Genomic DNA, 19,593 nt, shown 5'->3' with positions numbered 1-19,593 from the left:
ACAAACCACCGTGGGCATAAAATATGTCTTTGTCATTTATGGATATAGGTTTCCAATCTCTCGCGCTGCTGTTCCCTCTCAGCGACGGGACTCCCTCTCCTTGCAATCCAGTCAATGCTTGCCAAATATCACTTTTCTTGAGAAGAGCGGACCCCCAAGCACATATCCAGGACTTCCTCCAACAGCCCATGTATCTTCAATACTAGGTATGCTGTCCACCTTTTCAATCGCTCTCGCTATCGTCACTCCCGCCCTTCTTTTTCTTTCTCTTCCCCGTATCTCGAACCAAGCCCTCGAAGCCTTTCCGTTCAAATACATAGCTCCTTGCCTCTCTGTCCTCACCTTTCCATCCTGCCCTCTCCCCATCCTTTCCTTCCACCTCCCCTAGAGTTCTCGCATGGGAATATCCCGGGTAGCTGGCCCATGGGAACTTGAAGCTCGTGACAACTCTTAAGCCAGCATGGCGTGCAAGATCGCGGATGTTCCATAAAGTATACGGCTCTCCCTCAAACAGCGTAACAATGATCTGTCCGGGTTCCGTTCGTAATTTTCGACACTCCACAGGATCTTCGCCGCTATCTGAGCCACCGCTAAAACCCTCATACTCTTCATCCTCTTCATCAGATAAATTCCCAGCACCGCTTAACGGAGGTGCTGACAAGAGTGGAACACACGCCTTGAAGAAAGAAACAAGGAGCTCCTGGTTTGCTCGAACCTGCCTATTCACATCCGTACTAAGCCCACCAACGTGCGGGAAGTTGAAGCATATAATGTCCCACGGTCCACTTTCATCAGCATCACGCTCCTTGTCCGTTTTTGGTTTGAAGCTTCGCTGCTGTTGTGTGCTAGTTCGGCGATGGTAGAGGCAAGGAAAACCTTTGCGAATGACTTTCCCGCCACCTCCCGTCAGCCCCAATTTCTTTGCATCAATTGAAAAGAGGACTTTGGGCGATAATTTATCTGCATTAGGCGCCGGATTGGCGGCTTGTGTAGTCTGTTCGCCGTTCGATCCTGGTCCATCTTCTGAAGTAGGCGTGCCGCCTCGTTTCCGCTTCAATCCTCGAGCCGAGTTCGCGAACTTTGAAGCACAAAGTTGATTAATATGTTGCTTCGCCTGAGGATATTTTTCATACAGCGTGCTCTCGCTATCGTAGCATGTTGCCAACATGCGTTTACAACCATGGTGGGTTGATAGCGAGAGGGCAAACGAGAAATCTCCTACAGCAACAGTTAGAATTGGCAGTTTCCAGCATAGATGCCCGATCTCGGCGAATACATGAATTCTGCGTGGAATTGTAGCAGTGAGAGATGTAAATAAAAGCACTGAAGATAAAACCTGCATAAAATCCCAATTTCATGGAAATTGAATGAGAGAGCACAAGATAGAGGAAAAGACCGTAAACTCACCTTCACCGACAAGCAATATCCTATCAGAAGGTAAAAATGGGACAACCGGTCTTTGATTCTTTTGCAATTGATGCCGTTTACTGCCTTTGTCGTGAGGTTTCTTGCTAATAGTCCCCTTGTTCTGTGTTGACACCCTGAAAAAATTGCCCATTCTCTTCCCGCCTCGAGAGCCATGTTGCTGGCCGTGGGACTTTTTGGATCTCCCCATTTTAGAGGATTGTTTGGCTTCAGGTTAAAATGGCTGGGAGTTGGATGGTTATCGGCATAGGGCAAGATTCTGTCCATCGTGGTGAGGTGCAAATTCTGGATGGGGTCACTCCATAGTTAACGAGAACAGCCAACAGCAGGCAGGCCATGTCAATTCCTCGAGATAAGCGACATCATCTCTATAATCGATATCGCCAGGCGTAGAGGATGACTGGGAGTACAATGAAAGGTTCCCTTGTCTGTATGACTTGATATCTTTGAACTTGTCTACTTTATACAGCTATTACAACCAATTTTGAACATATCATGACATTAAATATATTGGCCATCCTCGTAGGCATTATAAAAAGATACCATTTCTATAAACTGACCCAGGCGTGAACCTTGCAAGACCAACTAAAAGAAAAGTCGCCAGAAATATCCATGCACCGTCAAGGGCAATTGATTTTTTGAGAAGTCGAAAAAAGCGCAAAGGAGAATAGAAGAAAAAAGGAAATGGAAAAGAAAGGGATACCACACGAACAGCCATTAGATTTGTTACAGTTTTAATGAAGTTTAGTGTAAAACGAAGATTGAAGATCAGCTTGAGAAGACAAAAAGATAATGCATGGGCGAGAAAAGTAACAAAATGCCCCCCAAACCCAGAAGAGCAAAGTCCTTTGGCAACTGCGGGAAAGTGAATATTGGCCCGCAAACTCCGGGTTCGGTTAAAACGCCATTCGGATATTACTGGGGCAGCAAGTTGGTAACAAAGATGGACCATGTTGCCCATCGGAATCCGCAGTGCTTCTAAACTTCCCGGAAGGAATTGCTATTTATACTTTGAATCGCAGGTCTGATCGAAAATAAAAAGCCAACGATTCTAGGGCTAACCAGTAGGTGTTCATGATTTAAGGCCGTCTCTCATACTTTGCGTACTGGCACTCACTGGGTTCGCGGTCGGGAGGATGCCAGTCCTTGGTTTCGCATTTTGCTTGACCTTGGCGAGCGAATAAACCAGTCCACTAACGAAACCAACCACGATGGCTGAGACGCCAGGAATGGTGACTGGATCACCGAAGAAAACGAGGCCCGAGAGAGCGACAGGAAGTTTGTTGAGTGCTCCCACCATGGAGTAAGTTGTAGAGGAGGTGACCCGGACACACCATGCCGATGTGTAGGAAATGAAGACGGACGAGAGACCGGAGAAAATCATTGCAAAGATCAAGGAATTGCGGGTTTCAATGGGGAAATTTTTGCTGATATTGGTGGAGGACCAGTCCTCGACAATGAAAGATCCAATAAGCAGAATCGGGATAGACAAGAGGTTATTGTAGAACATGGCTAAGATGTCAGTCAGACTTTTGTCTTGATTTCAACCAACAGGCCGCTTAAAGAAAACTCACTGTCGAAATCCTTGAAATTCGTCAACTTGATCCGCTTTCTCATGCCTAAGAGATACATGGAAGTACAAAGGCAATTCATCAACATCCAAAGGTATCCCGAGTTCAGGGTCGAGATTTTGCTTGTAGTTTCAAGTCCAGAGAGGGAGCTGCTGTCGAGAGCATGCTTGATGTCTGCCCAGGCTGCGATGACAGAGCTCATTACCATTAGGCCGAAGGAGAAAAGAGCCATCCCAGTGACCGAACCCCCAAACCACAAAACCTCACCGTAGGCGATGAGAATGGTGGTAAGGTTTTTGAAGATGGTGTAAACCGGAATCGACAGGAATTTGAGAGCTTTGGCACCGGTATAAATCATGCCAATGAGGAGAAGCGAAATTGGAAACCCTACCATCACGGAACTATCAGTTGAGGTCACCAGATAGGAAATGACAAGGAGCTTACATTTTTTAGCCTCATCCGAATTGAAATCACGAAAATTGATTAACCCCATCGATTTGCAAGTCTGGATGGCCGCAATACAAACTACAGACTGTATTTGATCGAGGCTGGTGAGCATTTCGGACAAAATATTTGAAGATGGAAAATCGACGGTTCATACCTGAACACATAGAAGAAAGAAGTTAAGATTGAACTCGACGCCTGAAAGAACATATTTATTTGTTACGGTCATTAGAATGGAAGAAGCACAGTAGCTGAGAATAGGCACCGCTGGGCCACTCAATATTGATGGTGAGTGCGATGGGTGTCGTTGAGGCTGCGGCGGAGCCTTGAACCGGTCCGATTCGGCGTCTAGCTTCTCCATGTCGACGGCATAGTTGTCATTCTTCTTTGAGTCTGCCATTCTGGTCGCCTGGGCTTCTCGAAACCCCTGCTACGGGTGAATCCGAAAATAGGGCTGCACGGGCTGATGCTAGGAGAAAGGCGAATCTGCAAGAGTCCGGAGTGCACAACAGGGAGAACGGCAGGTGGGAGGAAGAAACAGTCGGTGCAGGTCTCTGGGTGATGAGTAGCGAATGTAATGGGCCCTCTATGCAATGCCGACGGCGTCCAGGTGAGCGAGGATCGAGGGCTCAGGAGACAGTTGAAGCAGGACGAAAAAAGGACGAAACGCTGAAACTGCTGGAGGTCCTGCTGACTAAGCCGGCTCGGCCCTGACGCGTCTTGCCGTAAAGGGACTAGCGGATACCTATTACTATCGACTCGCGATGAAGAATGAAAACGGCGAGACGAAACAGCTCTGGAGATATCATGAAATTACAAATAGGGATTCCTACGCACGCCCTGCGGACTTTTTCCTACTCTTCTTCTTTTCCTTCTCACCCGCATTCTTCGTCTGTTTCCCTTGGTCCTTGTCTTTGTTTTGCCGTTTCTCCTTCTCTCCCTCCTTGCCATTTAGGACCGCTCTAGGATCCAAACCCTTCCGGCGCACTTTGTTTCGCTCCGCCCTTGCGATATACGACGTATCTTCCTCTTCATCGAATGGTCCAAAGTCGTCATCTGTGGCTTTAGCGCCGTTCTCTTCAACTATAGGCGTCTTATCCCATTCCTCGTTCTCCGCACTTTCCCCGTCCACAACCTTGTTTGCAGAAACAGCCGTTGTTTCCGCAGGAGAAGGACCAAATTTCTTAAGTTTGCACACGTAGAAGCCGTCAACGTTCTCGCGGTGTGGGAAGTATCGTCTAGTCAACGCCATCTTGGGGTCGAACTGTTTGCCCTTGTAACTTTTGAAACCCTCGCTACCGAAAGTACCCAGTCCAGTATCGACGATTCTAACGTTTGGTCTCTTGCGCAGCACGTATTGCACGACGGCTTCGTTTTCTTCCACAGCCACACTACAAGTTGAGTACACAATGTATCCACCTGTTTTTGACGCATGGTTGGTTGAATCGATGGCAGCAAGGAGCAACTGCTTTTGGGTGTGGGGGATAGCCATGAAATCTCGCTCGGTTTTGGATGTTTTGACGCTGGGATCTTTTGAAATGACGCCGGTTCCTGAGCAGGGAGCATCGAGCAAGACCCGATCGAATCCACCAAGTGCCTTGGGGAACGCTGTCCGCGCATCCAAATTGGTTACAATAGTATTTTTGCAACCCAGACGATGAATGTTGCCAATAAGACCTTTGGCTCGCTCCTTATTTGCATCGTTTGCCATAACGCAGCCCGTGTTCCGCATGAGTGCCGACATGTAAGTGGTTTTACCACCTGGGGCAGCAGCCATATCCAAGATGCGCTCATGTGGCTGAGGCGCAAGAGCCATTACGGGAAGAAACGAAGACGCTGCTTGGAGAATGTAATGCCCAGCAAGGTATTCGGGCGTGGCACCAAGTGGCACCGGGGATTCAAATACTTGCAACCCAACCTTGGACCATTTACCGACTGGTTCAAGGACGACTCCGCGATTGATCAAAGCTTGCGCGAGCGAGCGACGGTTCGTGCGTAGTGTATTGGTGCGAATCACAACGGGTCTCGGAGTTTCGTTGGCCTCAAAGAATGCAAAAGCCTCCATCGGTGTAAATAACGAATACAACTTCTCTGCTAGATAAGGCGTATAGCTGTAATATGTGCAGATATCTTGGAGGAGAAGGTCAGTGTAGTCAGAACGGGATTTTCTCGGCTGGCCAAGAGTAGCCAGGTCTCCTAGAATGCGAATTGTATCCGTTATCCGTGTTCGAAGCAATTGAGAGTCAGGAGCTAGACTCTGAGGAAGATTGGCTTGGGTCTGCATCTCCAAACACATCTGGGCGGTCTCCTTGGATATTGGGTTTGCATAGCCGACTCTCTCATCTCCTCTTCTGCACGTGCAGCTTCCTCCAATTTGTTGCATATCCAAGTTTCGTGAACAATTCCCTCTATATTTGCGCTGTAGGCTTTCCTCCGCATCGGACAGGTCTTCATCGTCCGAAAACATTGCTTTTCGTGGTGATCGTCATCTGAATCGAAAACCCGAATCGTCCTCCTCGTCGCTTTCCATGCCCTCTTCGAGCCCGGACGTACTAACATGGTCCTCCAAATCCATAACTTCTGACAGCGGTTTACTCGTGACGCGGGACTCCGCCTCCAAGCTCGAAGCGCGAGATTCATTCGAACTCATGTCTTCGCTTGCTTCTTTGCTCTTTTTTATGTTTTTTGTAACCTTCCCAGCACCATTGCTTTTCCGACCTGAATTCTTCTTCGTTTGCGTATTGTTCCCGGCCTTTTGGCGTTTGCTTCCTCGAGGCGCGGCATCATCTGGGACGTCGGCTTTTCGCCGTTTTAACGAAGAAATTTTCGATTCGTCTAGAGGAGGCGGAGGGCCTTGCTTTTTCATGCGCCGCCCGACACCCATTGTGTATTTTCAATAACTCGCTTCTTGCAGACGAAAACAACGACAAGAAAGGTTCACTTCCGGCTGGAAATTTTGGGGTTTGGGAAAATCCGACTTTTTGGAGCTTGCTGATTGATAAGATAAGCACCGCGATCACGAGACATTGAGCTTGGGAACATCCCAATCATTCAACAACATCGTCGTCGTTCTCAGTGTCGTTTGGGAAGAGAATCTACAATTCTCACTTTCGATACCCAATAATTGCAAGTGAAGCAACACTCTCAAAGCGATGGCAGAGCTGTCCTTTACCAAGGCGTTCCTGGCGCAACTCGACTCAAAGCCCGTCAAACTCCCCGCAAACCATGTGTTTGACCCACGGGACTTCCAAGCACGCCAGCCTGTATGAATCCGAATGACAGTTAACTTGTCCATGCTTGCTGTCTGAATATAAGCTCATCCATATTTTACCTCTTTCCCTTAGTTTACTCTTCCCCGCCTCTCCGACCCTCCACACCCGCAGCTACCCAAGAAGGTCAAACCCGCCGCCATACCGGGCTCATCCAAGTCCATAACGATCCATCTCAAGTCTGCTCGGAATCCTGTCCTCGATATCACTCTTGATAACGTGCCTCTATCCGGCGCATCAATCCAGGACCTCAAAGCAGCCGTCCAGTCGCGCATTAAACCCGCAAATGCGGAAAGTGATAGTGAGAAAGTACCCCTGGAGAAAATCAAGATATTGTGGAAGCGAAAACCGGTGCAGGGAAACCTTGTGACGGATGCATTGGCTAGTGAACCCGATGTTTTAAAGGGGGGGAAGGAGGTGGAATTTGGCATTATGATTCTGGGCGGTGCTGCCGTCTTGCCGCCGCAAGAGCCGCCTGCTACATCGACGATTGCTACCGGAGCTGAACACCTAGCGGGAAAAGAGGCCATGCAGGAACCAGATACTGCCAAGAAGTTGCCCGCTGATATAGAAAACCGTAATGTTCTTTGGTCGGAGTCATTCTGGGAAGACCTGGAAGGTTTCCTGAAAATGAGAATTAAGGATGAGAAGGAAGCAGCACGGCTACGAGTATTGTTCAAAAATGCATGGGAATCAAGTACATGAAACCCTCTACGCCGAAGTTTGATCAGCAGATACAAGTTAATGACTAATGATATAGTTACTTCATCAGAACACTCGTCATGAGGGAGAAACTGAGGCCCGTCATATTTTGCAAGCTCATTTTGTATTTCTTGGCCATTCACTAAGTTAACCAACGAGATGGCATTAACAATCTGCGCTCAAGAAGGCTGAATCTTATGGCTGAATTTGATGTAAGACTCAAGAGAAGAAAGGAAACGTCATGGGTCACTCATTAAACGCATAATAACATGAATCAGAATAGGTCACAAGAATTTATGTTATACAGAACAGGAAGCGGAATGTTTAGCGGGTGAGCCATGAGACGGAAAGAAAAGCATGTTTTTTTTAACATTAGAATGACATGGGCATTGAAGAAGGGAAAAGAACATAAGATGCTGGAAAAAACCTTCACCTTAGTGAAAATAACAGCAGGAGAATGATGAGTATTCAGGGTATCGTCAAAGTCAAGAGAACAAATCCAGGCATGCACAAAGAAGTATTAGCCAAGATAAAGCATCAGTGCAATCAGAAATTGCTCCGGAATATGTGCTTTAGAAGGTCCAATCATCCAGTTGAACAGCAAGCATTTCCAAGTAGGGGGTAGGTATAAGATCACGTGAAACCAAATCTGTAAGGTGACCATGGGAGAACAGAACATAAACAATCCCTGTTGAACCAAAGGCCCTCTTCACCATGCTTGATCGAGCAGGGAAATGGCATCAAGCAGAGCTTGGAAAGGCGATCCATGCTCGGTTCTCAGGTCCTCGCAAAAACCTTCACCACACCGTCCCCGCCTCCGCTAACAACCCACCGTCCATCGCGACTCCATATAACGGAGCAAACTCCCTCGCCTCGCATGAGTCTGTGGCTTGTAATCTCTTGGGTGCAGCTTCGTTTTTCCAAAGACCAGAAGCGAAGGCTTGCATCGTGTCCTGCAGAAACGAGCTCTCTTCCATCAGGTGACAAGGACAATGATGAAATTGCCGCTGGATGTGCAAGCATTGTGTACGTGCATTGACCTGAACAAGTTTCATTAGTTTGCTGGACAATAACAATAAGCAGCAGGTTGGATAACGTACCGCTATTGGCATCGAATAGCCGGATATAACGGTCCTCATAGCCACTGATAATGACACCTTCAACGCCACCGCTTGTACCTGTGGCCCCATGTACAACTGTTTCTTCCTCCGCGAGTGCCCGATTAGGGTCCAGACCAGCAGTGCCATCGAAACCAATGGTGCTAGCAACAACAGAGTTGACTCCGGTGGAGCGAGTTCCGTCATACGTTTCCAAACTTGCCATGCCAACGATTTGCTCTCCTGTTTTGGTGTCATAAACGAGAACAGAGGCGTCGGCATACGAAACCACAAAATTTGCGCCTGTTAAAGACAATGGACTGATACAAGTTGGGGAAGGTAAATCGGCTCGGGCGATATGGTGAATCAAGGTGTAGTGGAACGGTGTTGCCGTAGCCGTGCTTGGCTGCGGTGAGGATGGGAAGTTCGATCCTGACGATATCGAGTTTGCTCGTCTGCTACCACCTGCCCTTCGTGAACCAGCTTGTGGAGAAGTCAGTTGTGGCGGAGCGCTGACTGCCCATATCAGAATCCTTCCGTCTGCGGCACCTGAAGCTAATAGTATGCGATCCGGCCCACCATACAGACTACTGCGGTCTCCGAGAATTGAACCGGAAGTACCTGGCAACACACATAAAGCCCAGACTGCATCAGTATGGCCATCTAATATAGCTTTGGAATCCACTCTTCCACGTTCCCAAACCCTGACGGTTCCATCTTGGCCTCCGGAAAATACCCAGCCATCCCCGAGAGCTCGTCCACCATTCGAGAAATCTCGGGAAGCTGGACACGCGGCGAGAGAAGTAACCGAACCATTATGGCCTCTATGGGTGAAATAACTGGAAATATCAAGATCGTTGCCCGATGCCGCGTTAACCGGACCAAAACCTCCATAGGAAGCCGGGAGTGTCCACCGTTTGATCGTTCCATCGTCACCGCAAGTACAGAGTTCGGGTTCTGAAGGGCTTCCGCCACCAGTGAATATCACAGACCGAACTACATCGAGATGGCCACGCAGAGCAAAACGGACTTTGAAATTTGATGGTTCTTGTCTTTGCAGCTCCGCTCCGGTTCCTTCTCTAAAGTCGATACTTCCCTCGCTTCTCCTTCTAGACCCGGAACTCTTCCGGCGATGCGAACCGGGACCAGCCCGCGGAGGGGACTTGGGGCTCACAAAGTTCGCATTAGGAAATGCATCTTGATCCGGCCGGTGAGGTTGAGAGGAGATTAATGGCGTTTCGTTCGCGGGCGGCTCGTCAAAATTCCATCCGTCAGCTTCGTCAACAACAATGCCATCGGAAGTGAGAACGCGACGGTCCATCTGCTCATCGGCGTGTTTATTATACGGATCAAACAGGCGACCCTCTGAATCTCTGCGGCTTCCTTCAGAACCGAGTATGTCGTCAAACATGCCTTTCCGTCCATCCATAGGAGGTCCAGACACGCGCTGTTGTTCGTATGTTCGCTTTTCCAAGCTATCACGGGGTCCCGAGGAAGCGTAATTATCTGGAACAGCGTAGTTGTTGTTCTCGGCATAGTTAGGTAGGATATGCTGGTGTAGAGAGGGTTCTCGAACCATATTGACATGGTTTGGCTGGGCCTGCTTTAGATGCATTTGCGCTGAATGGCCTTGTCCCTGCTGCTGGAGCTGTGGTTGAGCATATGTTTCTTCAAGGGGCTGTCGTTGCATGTGGTGCCTGCTCCGGAACATTTCAGGGGGTTCATGGAGATCAAGAGGCGGATGGTACCCAGGAATGACATGATACGCAATTTCTTGGGAGCATTTTCCTAGGAAATTTCGCGATTTATCACGCTCAGTGTCATGATCCATAGCCGAATGGGTTGGATCTTCGTGATCAACATCCGCATCAAGGCCGACATTGGAGGTTTTCGGGAATTCTAAATACGCTGTTAGAATCGCGGTGGCCGTAGAAGGCACATAGAAGAACGAAACGTACGAGTTTGGAGAATCTTGAGGCTTTCTTTCGCCAGTTCTTTAGGGTCCTTCCCAAGGTCGACTTTCTCCCCAGCTGCGAGCTTTTTGACCTTCTCTCTTTCTTTCTTGAGCGCGATTTCAAGAATTTTTACGTGTTTTCCCAGGGATTCATGCATGCGCTTGCTAGTTCGAGCGTCGCCTTCGAGTTTGCCGATCCTCGATTTCATCTCCGCTCGCTCGATCTCCCAAGCATTCCGATCCCGCTCGTGTCTATGCCACTCGGACTGGAGAAATCGCATAACGCCTATTGAAGCAAGAACAGTGCACATTAGCATGGAGAATTGGTACAGACCAAGCCAAGATCGAAAATCGGCTTTAAGGTGAGTAAATATGTGAACGAACCTTGTAATGTATATTCAGTTCCCTGAGGATGTCCGCCATGGTTGCCATCCATGTTCCCGCCCATTTCTCCATTCCCAGCCATGGCAGATGGAGTCTGCCAGGCCATTAAAGAGAAAACAACTGTTTGATACGCTGAGGAGAATCTGCTGCTGAGGTGCAGGGGTTCCCCAGGGTTCTTCTCTTTCGTCTGAATCGCGCGAAACAAGGGACAGCAATCCTGAGCACAACAGCAGCACCAACCAACTGGTGGGATTAAGCGCTCTTTGCCCAGGACAGCACCAGCTAGCTCTAGCCTATGAGTTAAAGGTGTTCCAGATAAAAAGGCTCAATGTCCCAGTCTCAAAAAGACAGAGGAGTGAACAGATTTGTGAAGCTCAACATCCGCTCTGGTCTCCCTGGGGCTGCTGCCAAGACGCCCAACTGCGATTGATAGGGACTAGCCGCTTTAGGTAAGCCTGGATAGACATGCCAGCCAATTGATGACTAAGCAACCAGCAATCAGACGACAACAAACATATCAGCACAGCTAGGGTGACAAGAAGCACTCTACGAGAATGCACAAGGACTCTACTACGAAAGTTGACAATCATTGAGGATAATGGATTGACAAAGCCTACACCCATACAAGTGCCTAACGCCCAAGCTCACAAGGCGGGGTGACTAGGCAAGACAAACATGCTGCTACAAGCACTGATTCATATAAATATATCCGTGATGGCCCACCTATTGTGCGGCTAATAGACTGTTGAAATTATGAGGCATCGGACATTGTTTAATTGTTCAACTATCCGGCTCTGCTCAGATGGACTTACTGTTTGTTTGTTGAGAAATTGCTACCTCATTGATGGCAAATGGACTTTCAGACAGAAATTCCCAGTATGTCAAGAAGAGAACAATGAATTGAGTGAAATCTCAGTGGCAGCTAGAGATGTGCCGCGTCCGCTGTTACAGGAAAGCAATGCAATTCAATCCTTCACATTTATATGAGAGATTTTCCAATAACAAAACTGCGATTTGTTCGAAAGGGAAAAGGCGCTGTTGCTTAACAACCAAAAATCACACCCTATATGCTGTTGGCAGTGAGGGCCTGCCACATATTTCCAAGCACATTAATCTCTTTTTAACTGTCTGCTTGCGCCTGGACCATATTTTTTTAGCTTGGAACAGCAAGTGTTGTTGATTGTATGAGTTCAACATACACTTCACCCAGCCCTTGGTGCACTCAAACAATATCTACATATATGGTCGTTCCTTTCATCACTGATGTTCTTTCCCTTTGATATATGATTTAGGAAACAGCATTCCCCCCAGCTTTTGCACTATCACCCAGTCAACAAACTGCATGGCTTTTGATGGAGCTTTTGCTTCCCACTCACCAATCGCGCATAGCTTTGGTGCCTTCTCCAATTATTTTTCCTTTCCAGAACTTGTATTTGAACGGCTTAGGTTTACCATTTCCCCCTCCTCTTCCCCTCCCCTTACCCGCTACTTCGGGCAAGACAGCTTCACCCTCCTGAAAGGGCACCCCGGCAGCGAAGGCGGCCACCGTAAAGGAAAACGGAAATAAATGCAACGGAGAGCTTCATGATTGCAAACGTAAGGGTGAACTTGTTGCGCTAAACAGAATTTTCCAAAAATTGAAGCTGGTTGGGAATTGGACTTTCTCGGTGGACAAGCGCGACTTTATATCCGCTGAGCTCTTCGCTGAGGTATGTAAATTACGCACTAGTCGAGTGACAATGCCACAAATTTGGCTGATATTGCAAGTCATGTCGTAGGACATGGAATCTGCATGCCAAGTAGCGGCTTTGCTGACATTAGCCGTTGTAGTCAAATCTACATGTTACAACATCGGCCGTTGTTATCGAAGTGTTGGGAACAGAGAACCCGCTTCTCTTGAGTCTTGCGCTAAATACCGATTTATCAATGCTTCCAGTTGCACTCGCTATTTCATTACCAACGACCATGCAAATCTGCTGCCCACGGCAGAAAGCACCGGCGGAACGTATTGGTTACTGGTCATAAAGCTCGTCACGGTCATCAGTCGTAAGCGCAAATCTCTAAATGCATGGCGCGTACTCAAAATTCCAGCTCTTCAACCTCCATTCCGCAGTCCACGCACGTTCTAACCGCAATACCCGTCTCGGGATTTTCCACGGCTCGCCCCCACTGATGAACATGTTTCCTCTTTCCGCCCAAATCATCTCCAAAGTTACCTCCTGCACCTCCCCCGGCAGCCTGACGGTTCCTGCGGTACGCCTCAACCCTAGTTCTCTTCTTGAGATCTTGCAGTTTAGTTTTGAACTGGGCCTCTTTTCGCCGCTTCTTTTCCGCCTCCCGCTTTTCAAACTCCGCATCTAGCGCTTCCGGAGATCCCCACTTTTTGGGAGAAAAGGCATATGCTTCGACTTGATAACGGAGGAAAAGCATCATGTTGTTCCATGTGGCTTTATGGGGGTTCGGGCGCTCCATATGCGGGAGGAGCTCTTCGTCTTTCAGTTCGGCTATTCAAAGACGCAAGTTAACATCGCTGATCGTATAGGCACTTGGAGCATGCGGCATGAACTCACGATCAGTTAACAAGTAATCCTCCTTCGCCTCGGTCTTGGTAAGCAGACTGTATTTGTCAGGATACTTCTCTTTGCAACTGTGACACACGCAACACTTGAAGATCTCCTCCCACTTCCAATCGATTTCCACCGTCGCACATTCTCGACATTGTCTTTGCCCATCCTTCTGTCTCAAAACACTCAGGCCGGGTTCAAACGGGCCTGCTTTATCTTTCCTTAAGTTCTGCAACAATAGCTGCTTCTCCCACTCCTTTTGAGTCATATGTGCCGGTTTGCCGTCCAGCTTACTATCAGCATGTAGCGCCTTGTTATACGGGTCATCGTCTGCGGTCAAGAAACCGCCTTTAGTGTCTGTCATCTTGCTAAAGTCATACTCAACATATTTAGAGAAATTGCGCGCTGGGCGGATGGTATCCAGCGGGCCCCGCTCCGTTGAGGCATGTGCTCTCCCATCGCGAAGAGTCGACGGCGTCTCTAGAGTCGCGGAGTAGGGCCGCTTGGTTCCCGCGACGGTAGAGCCGGGACTTGCTCTATTTTGACAGGCCGCTTCGGCTTCACGCTGTTCGCGGAGAGCCTTTGCTTTTAGCCGGTTGATTTCCTGCTCAGAGGAATGCGCGTTAGTAGGGGGAGATTGTTCTGCTGTGCTCTTCTTTTCAGTCATACAATTCGTTGGATTTGCTCAGGAGTCAGGTTTGAAGTGGCTGGTGATGCCGCGGAGGTGCCATCTTTTAGCTGTTGGTGTTCCATGCTCGCTCAAGCCGTGTGTATTTGAGAAATTCACTCTCTGCTTTCCGTATGATTCATGCGATGGTCCTGCAAGATGCTTAATTGGAGTTTCGCGTCGTGGCGACTGTTTGCTCTGTTTGCTGGATGTTGAATTTAAGTTGACAGGCGAACTCTAATTCTGGGTTTTGAACTCTAGACCTACAGCAGCTCGAAAGACGATATGGGCATCTCTATTAGCCGTAGCCGATTGTGACCAACTGCCCCTTTCTTGTGGTATACTCTTGGCTACTCCTCATGCTCCAAATTCCTCTCTGTCTGCGTCCTCACCATACAGCACCTCGCACACTCCCCCAATAGGAATATCTAAGACCGCATCCGTGCCTTCATTCCATATCTTCTTCCACTCCAGCTTTCTCTTCTGAGCACCCATCGTCTGCGCCGTCGTCGCGTCGGGGTTCATCTTCTCCGACCCGCCGGGCCTACGGCGCCCCTTGCTATCGATAACCGCAATGTTCGCGACGTCGTCGACGAGATTTTCGATACTGTTCATGGGAAGGGTGAGGTAGCCGGTGTTGTATGCCGCCAGGGCGACGTAGATGTAGACAATGGTCATGACGAGGAAGGATGGGATGGCGAGTGACCACCAGCGGTTTGGGTAGTAGTATATACCCAATTGATGGAGGAATGGGGACGGTAGGAAAGACCAGAGCAGGTACATCACTACGAAAAAAGAAAAGCACGCACGTTAGTACAAAGGAAATAGGCGGTCCCGAAACCGGGAGTGTTCACGCACAGAATGCTAGCGACGATGCTAAATACAGCACGAAGCCATAGTATTCATATGTCGGCACCTTTGGGCTAACCCGTGGCACCGTGGTCGCAATCCGCGCCGATTTGGCCACCGCGGCCTCAGTGTCATTGGGCGTCTCCGCGTCTGAACTATCAGGCGTCGTTGGACGGGAGGTATTTGCTGAAAAGGAGGGTCGTAGCAGCGACGTCAGAGAGGGCGAGGGCGGGAGAGGTGTCGGCGGACGATTGTAGAACGGCGGCGCAAAGGCATTGGGTAGGGATCCGGTTGATTGGAAAAAGGGTCTGTGGAGGGCGATGCCATCATTGCCATCGGCGTCTTCGTCTTCTTCTTCGTCATCGTCATCCTCCTCCTCCCCGTCATCATCATCATCGTCGTCGTTTAGCGAACTAACATGTTGTTCGTCCAGTTCATCAAAGGCCGGCGGAGATTTATAATGCGAGCGAAAGTCGACATCTTCTCCAAAAGCGATGTCATCTTCATCTTCTTCTTCTTCTTCGCCGTCTTCAGTCAAATCATTGCTCGTGGATTGTTGGTGTAGGAACGGCTCTGATTCAGGGAGGATTTCTGGATCTGGGAGCAGAGGTGGAAAGGGTTGGCTGGGGCCCATGGAGCGCACACAAATGACAGTTGAAAGAGGCTGTATTCATTTGAGAAGCTGTGTGATTTAACCCATGTTGGCAACCCCCGTCCTGAAGTTCTTGTTGTGAGCAGCGATTCTATCTAGCTCTCCTTTTGAAGTTTGGTGCCAAGACATCCCGATGATCTTGCACTCAAATTCCATGAGTTATCAAATTGGACTATTCATTTACTCGTCAATGACTAGTTAGCCATGGAAATACTCTACAGATTAACTCCGGTTGCGCAAATTGAATCAACTATGTAACTAACTAACTAAAAAGCTCTGTATCATCGTCATCAAAACGTCGCTTCACTCCTGGATAAACAATCAAGAAACGACGGCCTCTTCCCTAAATGACAATTCAGAAAGCAGAAGAAATATAAGCAGCAGGAACCCAACTCCCTCGCCTTGAAACTAGAAAAAATCGCAAAGCATCTTCCACCAGAGAAAGCAATAAAGATCGTATTCAAGGAGCGGTCATCTCGTCATCAAATAAATTGAGGGGGGTGTAAGACATGGGCATAGAAGCTGATCGAAAGAGATAGCAGACGCGAATTGGGCGAGGAGTATCAAGTCTATGAAGACAGGGGAGATCTTGAGAAACGTCACATCGAGAAATCTTCGCGCCGAATAACAGCCTGCGAGAGAAAATGCTTAAAAGGATTCCAGAACAGATAAAGGAAATAGTTAGGACGACCTTCTAATCCAGCTTTTCAGCTTTTGTAGATCTTAACCACATTCAGGACTTTCTTTCGACACATCGGGCAGATGTCAACCTGTCTCGCACAGCTCAAACAAGCACAGACGTGTCCACAGCTGTAGAACAACGAGTCCTGATTCTCGCTATAGCAGATCTGACAGAGATCCATCTCCTCGTCGGCAACCTCCCAGTAGCTGATACCTTTGCCATGACGCTTGCCGTTGCGATAACCGCCCTCGTATCTATTGCCGGTCTTGCGTTCGACGAAAGTTCCTTGCCCATGACGTTGATCTTCGGACCAATCGCCGGTATAGGTGTCGCCCGAGGCGTACACCATAGTGCCGGTTCCCTGCCGTTCGCCCAAGACGAAGTCACCGGTATAAGTAGTACCGGTTTCGGAAATATGGGTGCCCTTGCCATGGAAGTAGCCGTTTTTGAATTCACCAGAGTAGTAGTCTCCGTTGAATGTAGCTTCCGTTGTCTTTGTCCCGGTGAACGACTTGGTGGGATGGTTACGAGACACGGCCCACAAGTAAGGAACCAGTCTGTCTGGTGAAGAGAATAAACCATCCTTTGCCAGCTTCATGCGCCTGAAATCCATAATATTAGCATCAAGAACACGACCAAGGGTGAAACGCGATTCCAAACACTTACTCATTTTTTCCAATCACTTCACCTACGATGAAACACTCGCCATCAGTATATCCCACGAGATTATCGAACACCTCCGCCGACGGAACGCCGGAGATGGAAATCCCATCAACGCGATGCCACAAAAGGAACTGCTTGTCACCGGCATAACCAAGAGCAGCACGGACTGAGTCTTTGATGATATCGCTCTTCTTCGCAAAGAATGTTCCAAGAGTGCGAAGTTCTTGTTTCTGCGCATCGAATTCCTGAATAAAGTAGAACACGTGTGAGTTCAAAGGCACGAGTTCGGAAACGGGGGCTGGATCCGGTTCCGCACGCGTTTCATCAGCAGTGTTGTTCTCTTCCGCCTCGGCGGCGTTGTCCTGACCTTCTATAGTATCGGTAGTGCGGTCCTCATTGGAGACTGGGTTGAGAACCCTCCTGCATAGTATCAATTGGTTCCGTAATTTCGGCGACGTCGCTCTGCTCCTGCTATAGTATCGGTGGTGCGGTCCTCATCGGAGACTGGGAAGTGGTTGAGAACCCTCCTGCGTAGTATCAATCTGCTCCGTAGTTTCGCGACGATGACGTCCCACTCACTATAGCGTCGGCAATCTCTCAGATCAGCTGCGTGAGATCACTGCGTAGTGGTGGAGCTTCTCACAGCCGATCGACGGGAGGCTCTGTGTCAATGGCATCTGATCTATCATAATCTTCAACATCCTGAGCAATGATCGCAGCAATAATTGCATCATCCGTTACCGTATCATCAACCGTATCATCAAAAGTCGGTTCGACAGTCTGTTCCGCTAAACCTTCAGCATCTTGCACCGGGGTATCTTCAGAAGTGGAATTTTCGTTTTGTGCAATAGGGGCACTCTCGTTAGTTTCTGGCTGTTCAGATGTTGGTGCCACCTCCGGTTCATCCGCGGATTCAGATGGCTGGTCAGCGGCGGGTGGAGCTGGTGCCTCCGCATTCTCTGCTGGAGCATCGTTCGCATCTGCGCCTTCCGTTCCAGCAGGAGTTTCTTGAGACACTCCACGATTCTCATCTGAAGCCTCGGGCTCCTCGGTGGGAACTTCATCAAACGGAGATTTCGTATTGGGCACATCGGGCACTGCAAAGTATCGGGCATCTTCATCGGACAGAATATGTACCCAGAGCCGTAGTACGCTCAATTCGAAATTCATAATCGCGTCATTATAGTCTTCAATTATTTGGAAGTTGAGAGTAGGAGCAAACAGAGGCTTTCGGGCGCCGAGTTGCCAGATTCGAAGGCGTTCAGGGTCCAACTTTGTATCCTCTGTTGACTTCAACAGTGCAATCTTCTTCCGTAGTTCGGTAAAAGTGGTATTACCCGGGACCGAGATGGTACAAAATTGACCCGTTGCCCTTGCAGCTCCCATAATATCATACGAGTCGACGATACTCTTATTGATAATCGAGAAGTCTGAAAAGCTGAAAATCTCAACTTTGACCGTAGGGGACAGACCATTATTGAGTGTGCGGTCCAAGCGATAGTAGCCCGTCTTGAAATAATGCTGGCGAAGTTCCGGAGGCTCCCAGGATTCGATTTTTCCCGTCAGGTATTGCGAAACCACATCATCACGAACATATACCGCAACGACAGCGACGTCAATACCAGCCTTGTCAACATTTTTAGGCTCAGCAGCACCTTCATGCCCTTCAAGTGCAGCTTTCTTGGTAAGACATTCAATCTTATTTTCACTCGCATCTTCAAATGCTAGCCAACGGTTATTTGGTCCACCTGGGCGGAGGATGCTATAGAACCGTCCTGTGGATCGGTTGCCCTTGTGGATAATCAAGCCGTAAATGCTGTACTTACCGGCTTGGCCTTCAACAACATTCTCAGACAGATCGAGTTCCTCATCCAAGTGGACACGGTCGTACAGCATACTCCACTGACGGGTGGCTTTATCAAAAGTTTGACGTTGAAGTTCCACATGGAAAACGGAGGGCAAGGACCATTTTCCGGGCTTTTCGCTGAGGAACTTCTTTGTAGCCTCTTGAATGCTGTTTGCATCTTTGACTGGAACCATGATCCCGCCGTTGGCGCTGCGAGAAACATAATTAATTGGAGCGCTGTCATCACCAGTATCAGAGTTTTCGATCCTAGGACTGTCAAAGATTTTTGATAGTTTACCGAGCGCATCGGTTCCCAGCGAGCTCAAACTCCAATGTCCGACGAAGACGCTCCCAGAACTCCGTCGCATCTCCCCGAAAACTCGTGAAGGTTGCGGAGAGTCGTTGTGACCTGGTCAGTATCAATAAACAGTTGAGATGAAGCTGACTGATTGCGCATAGCCCAAAGTAGCCGCTGGAGCGCATCACACAATGGTCTCGGTTTCGCCTTGGGGTTGGTAAGATGTTCCAAAATATCTACATCCTGGATAATTTCACGGAAAGATGCCATCATAAGCCAGGTCGCCAAACCGGCAACCTCATGGCTGTAGTTAACCGTAGGATCGCCCAAAGGTCGGTATCCGGTCAAAGTCAAGCTATCCCAAACAGGCTCTGAATCACTAGCATGCCACCATAGCGACTGGGTCGGGTCGTCGAAGATGCGAATATAAGCATCGAAAGCCAAAGTGTCGTTTCGCAACAGAGCCTGTCGTTGGCCATGGTGACGCTTGTGGATCTGATTCCAAGGGCCGTGGAAATGAGTCCGA

General features: G+C 48.7%; 7 protein-coding genes across 7 annotated transcripts; 1 reads left to right on the top strand and 6 right to left on the bottom strand.

The window, feature by feature from the left end:
• Positions 1 to 223: 223 nt before the first annotated feature.
• On the bottom strand, positions 224 to 1,615 carry UREG_04024 (uncharacterized protein; the record flags this gene model as incomplete). The annotated part of the gene is made up of 2 exons (XM_002544461.1): positions 224 to 1,218; positions 1,408 to 1,615. 2 exons carry the CDS (start codon positions 1,613 to 1,615, stop codon positions 224 to 226), a joined length of 1,203 nt encoding a protein of 400 aa, XP_002544507.1.
• Positions 1,616 to 2,497: 882 nt separating this feature from the next.
• On the bottom strand, positions 2,498 to 6,324 carry UREG_04023 (nucleolar protein NOP2; the record flags this gene model as incomplete). The annotated part of the gene is made up of 6 exons (XM_002544460.1): positions 2,498 to 2,937; positions 3,000 to 3,383; positions 3,441 to 3,501; positions 3,598 to 3,833; positions 4,278 to 5,909; positions 5,994 to 6,324. 6 exons carry the CDS (start codon positions 6,322 to 6,324, stop codon positions 2,498 to 2,500), a joined length of 3,084 nt encoding a protein of 1,027 aa, XP_002544506.1.
• Positions 6,325 to 6,592: 268 nt separating this feature from the next.
• On the top strand, positions 6,593 to 7,414 carry UREG_04022 (uncharacterized protein; the record flags this gene model as incomplete). Its single annotated transcript, XM_002544459.1, has 2 exons — positions 6,593 to 6,703; positions 6,785 to 7,414. The coding sequence occupies 2 exons, from the start codon at positions 6,593 to 6,595 to the stop codon at positions 7,412 to 7,414; spliced, it is 741 nt and encodes a 246-aa protein (XP_002544505.1).
• Positions 7,415 to 8,188: 774 nt separating this feature from the next.
• UREG_04021 (uncharacterized protein) lies at positions 8,189 to 10,743 on the bottom strand (the record flags this gene model as incomplete). Its single annotated transcript, XM_002544458.1, has 2 exons — positions 8,189 to 10,407; positions 10,467 to 10,743. The coding sequence occupies 2 exons, from the start codon at positions 10,741 to 10,743 to the stop codon at positions 8,189 to 8,191; spliced, it is 2,496 nt and encodes an 831-aa protein (XP_002544504.1).
• A 2,182-nt stretch (positions 10,744 to 12,925) lies between these two features.
• On the bottom strand, positions 12,926 to 14,163 carry UREG_04020 (uncharacterized protein; the record flags this gene model as incomplete). Its single annotated transcript, XM_002544457.1, has 3 exons — positions 12,926 to 13,350; positions 13,417 to 14,014; positions 14,080 to 14,163. The coding sequence occupies 3 exons, from the start codon at positions 14,161 to 14,163 to the stop codon at positions 12,926 to 12,928; spliced, it is 1,107 nt and encodes a 368-aa protein (XP_002544503.1).
• A 764-nt stretch (positions 14,164 to 14,927) lies between these two features.
• UREG_04019 (uncharacterized protein) lies at positions 14,928 to 15,560 on the bottom strand (the record flags this gene model as incomplete). The annotated part of the gene is made up of 1 exon (XM_002544456.1): positions 14,928 to 15,560. The coding sequence occupies one exon, from the start codon at positions 15,558 to 15,560 to the stop codon at positions 14,928 to 14,930; it is 633 nt and encodes a 210-aa protein (XP_002544502.1).
• A 725-nt stretch (positions 15,561 to 16,285) lies between these two features.
• Positions 16,286 to 18,963, bottom strand: UREG_04018 (uncharacterized protein; the record flags this gene model as incomplete). The annotated part of the gene is made up of 4 exons (XM_002544455.1): positions 16,286 to 16,862; positions 16,927 to 17,343; positions 17,567 to 18,599; positions 18,750 to 18,963. 4 exons carry the CDS (start codon positions 18,961 to 18,963, stop codon positions 16,286 to 16,288), a joined length of 2,241 nt encoding a protein of 746 aa, XP_002544501.1.
• Positions 18,964 to 19,593: the final 630 nt, after the last annotated feature.

Source organism: Uncinocarpus reesii, genomic scaffold (assembly GCF_000003515.1).
Source record: "Uncinocarpus reesii 1704 scaffold_2 genomic scaffold, whole genome shotgun sequence".
Lineage (NCBI taxonomy): Eukaryota > Fungi > Ascomycota > Eurotiomycetes > Onygenales > Onygenaceae > Uncinocarpus > Uncinocarpus reesii.
Note: the sequence above shows the minus strand (reverse complement) of the source record. Positions and strands in the feature narration are given on the sequence as shown.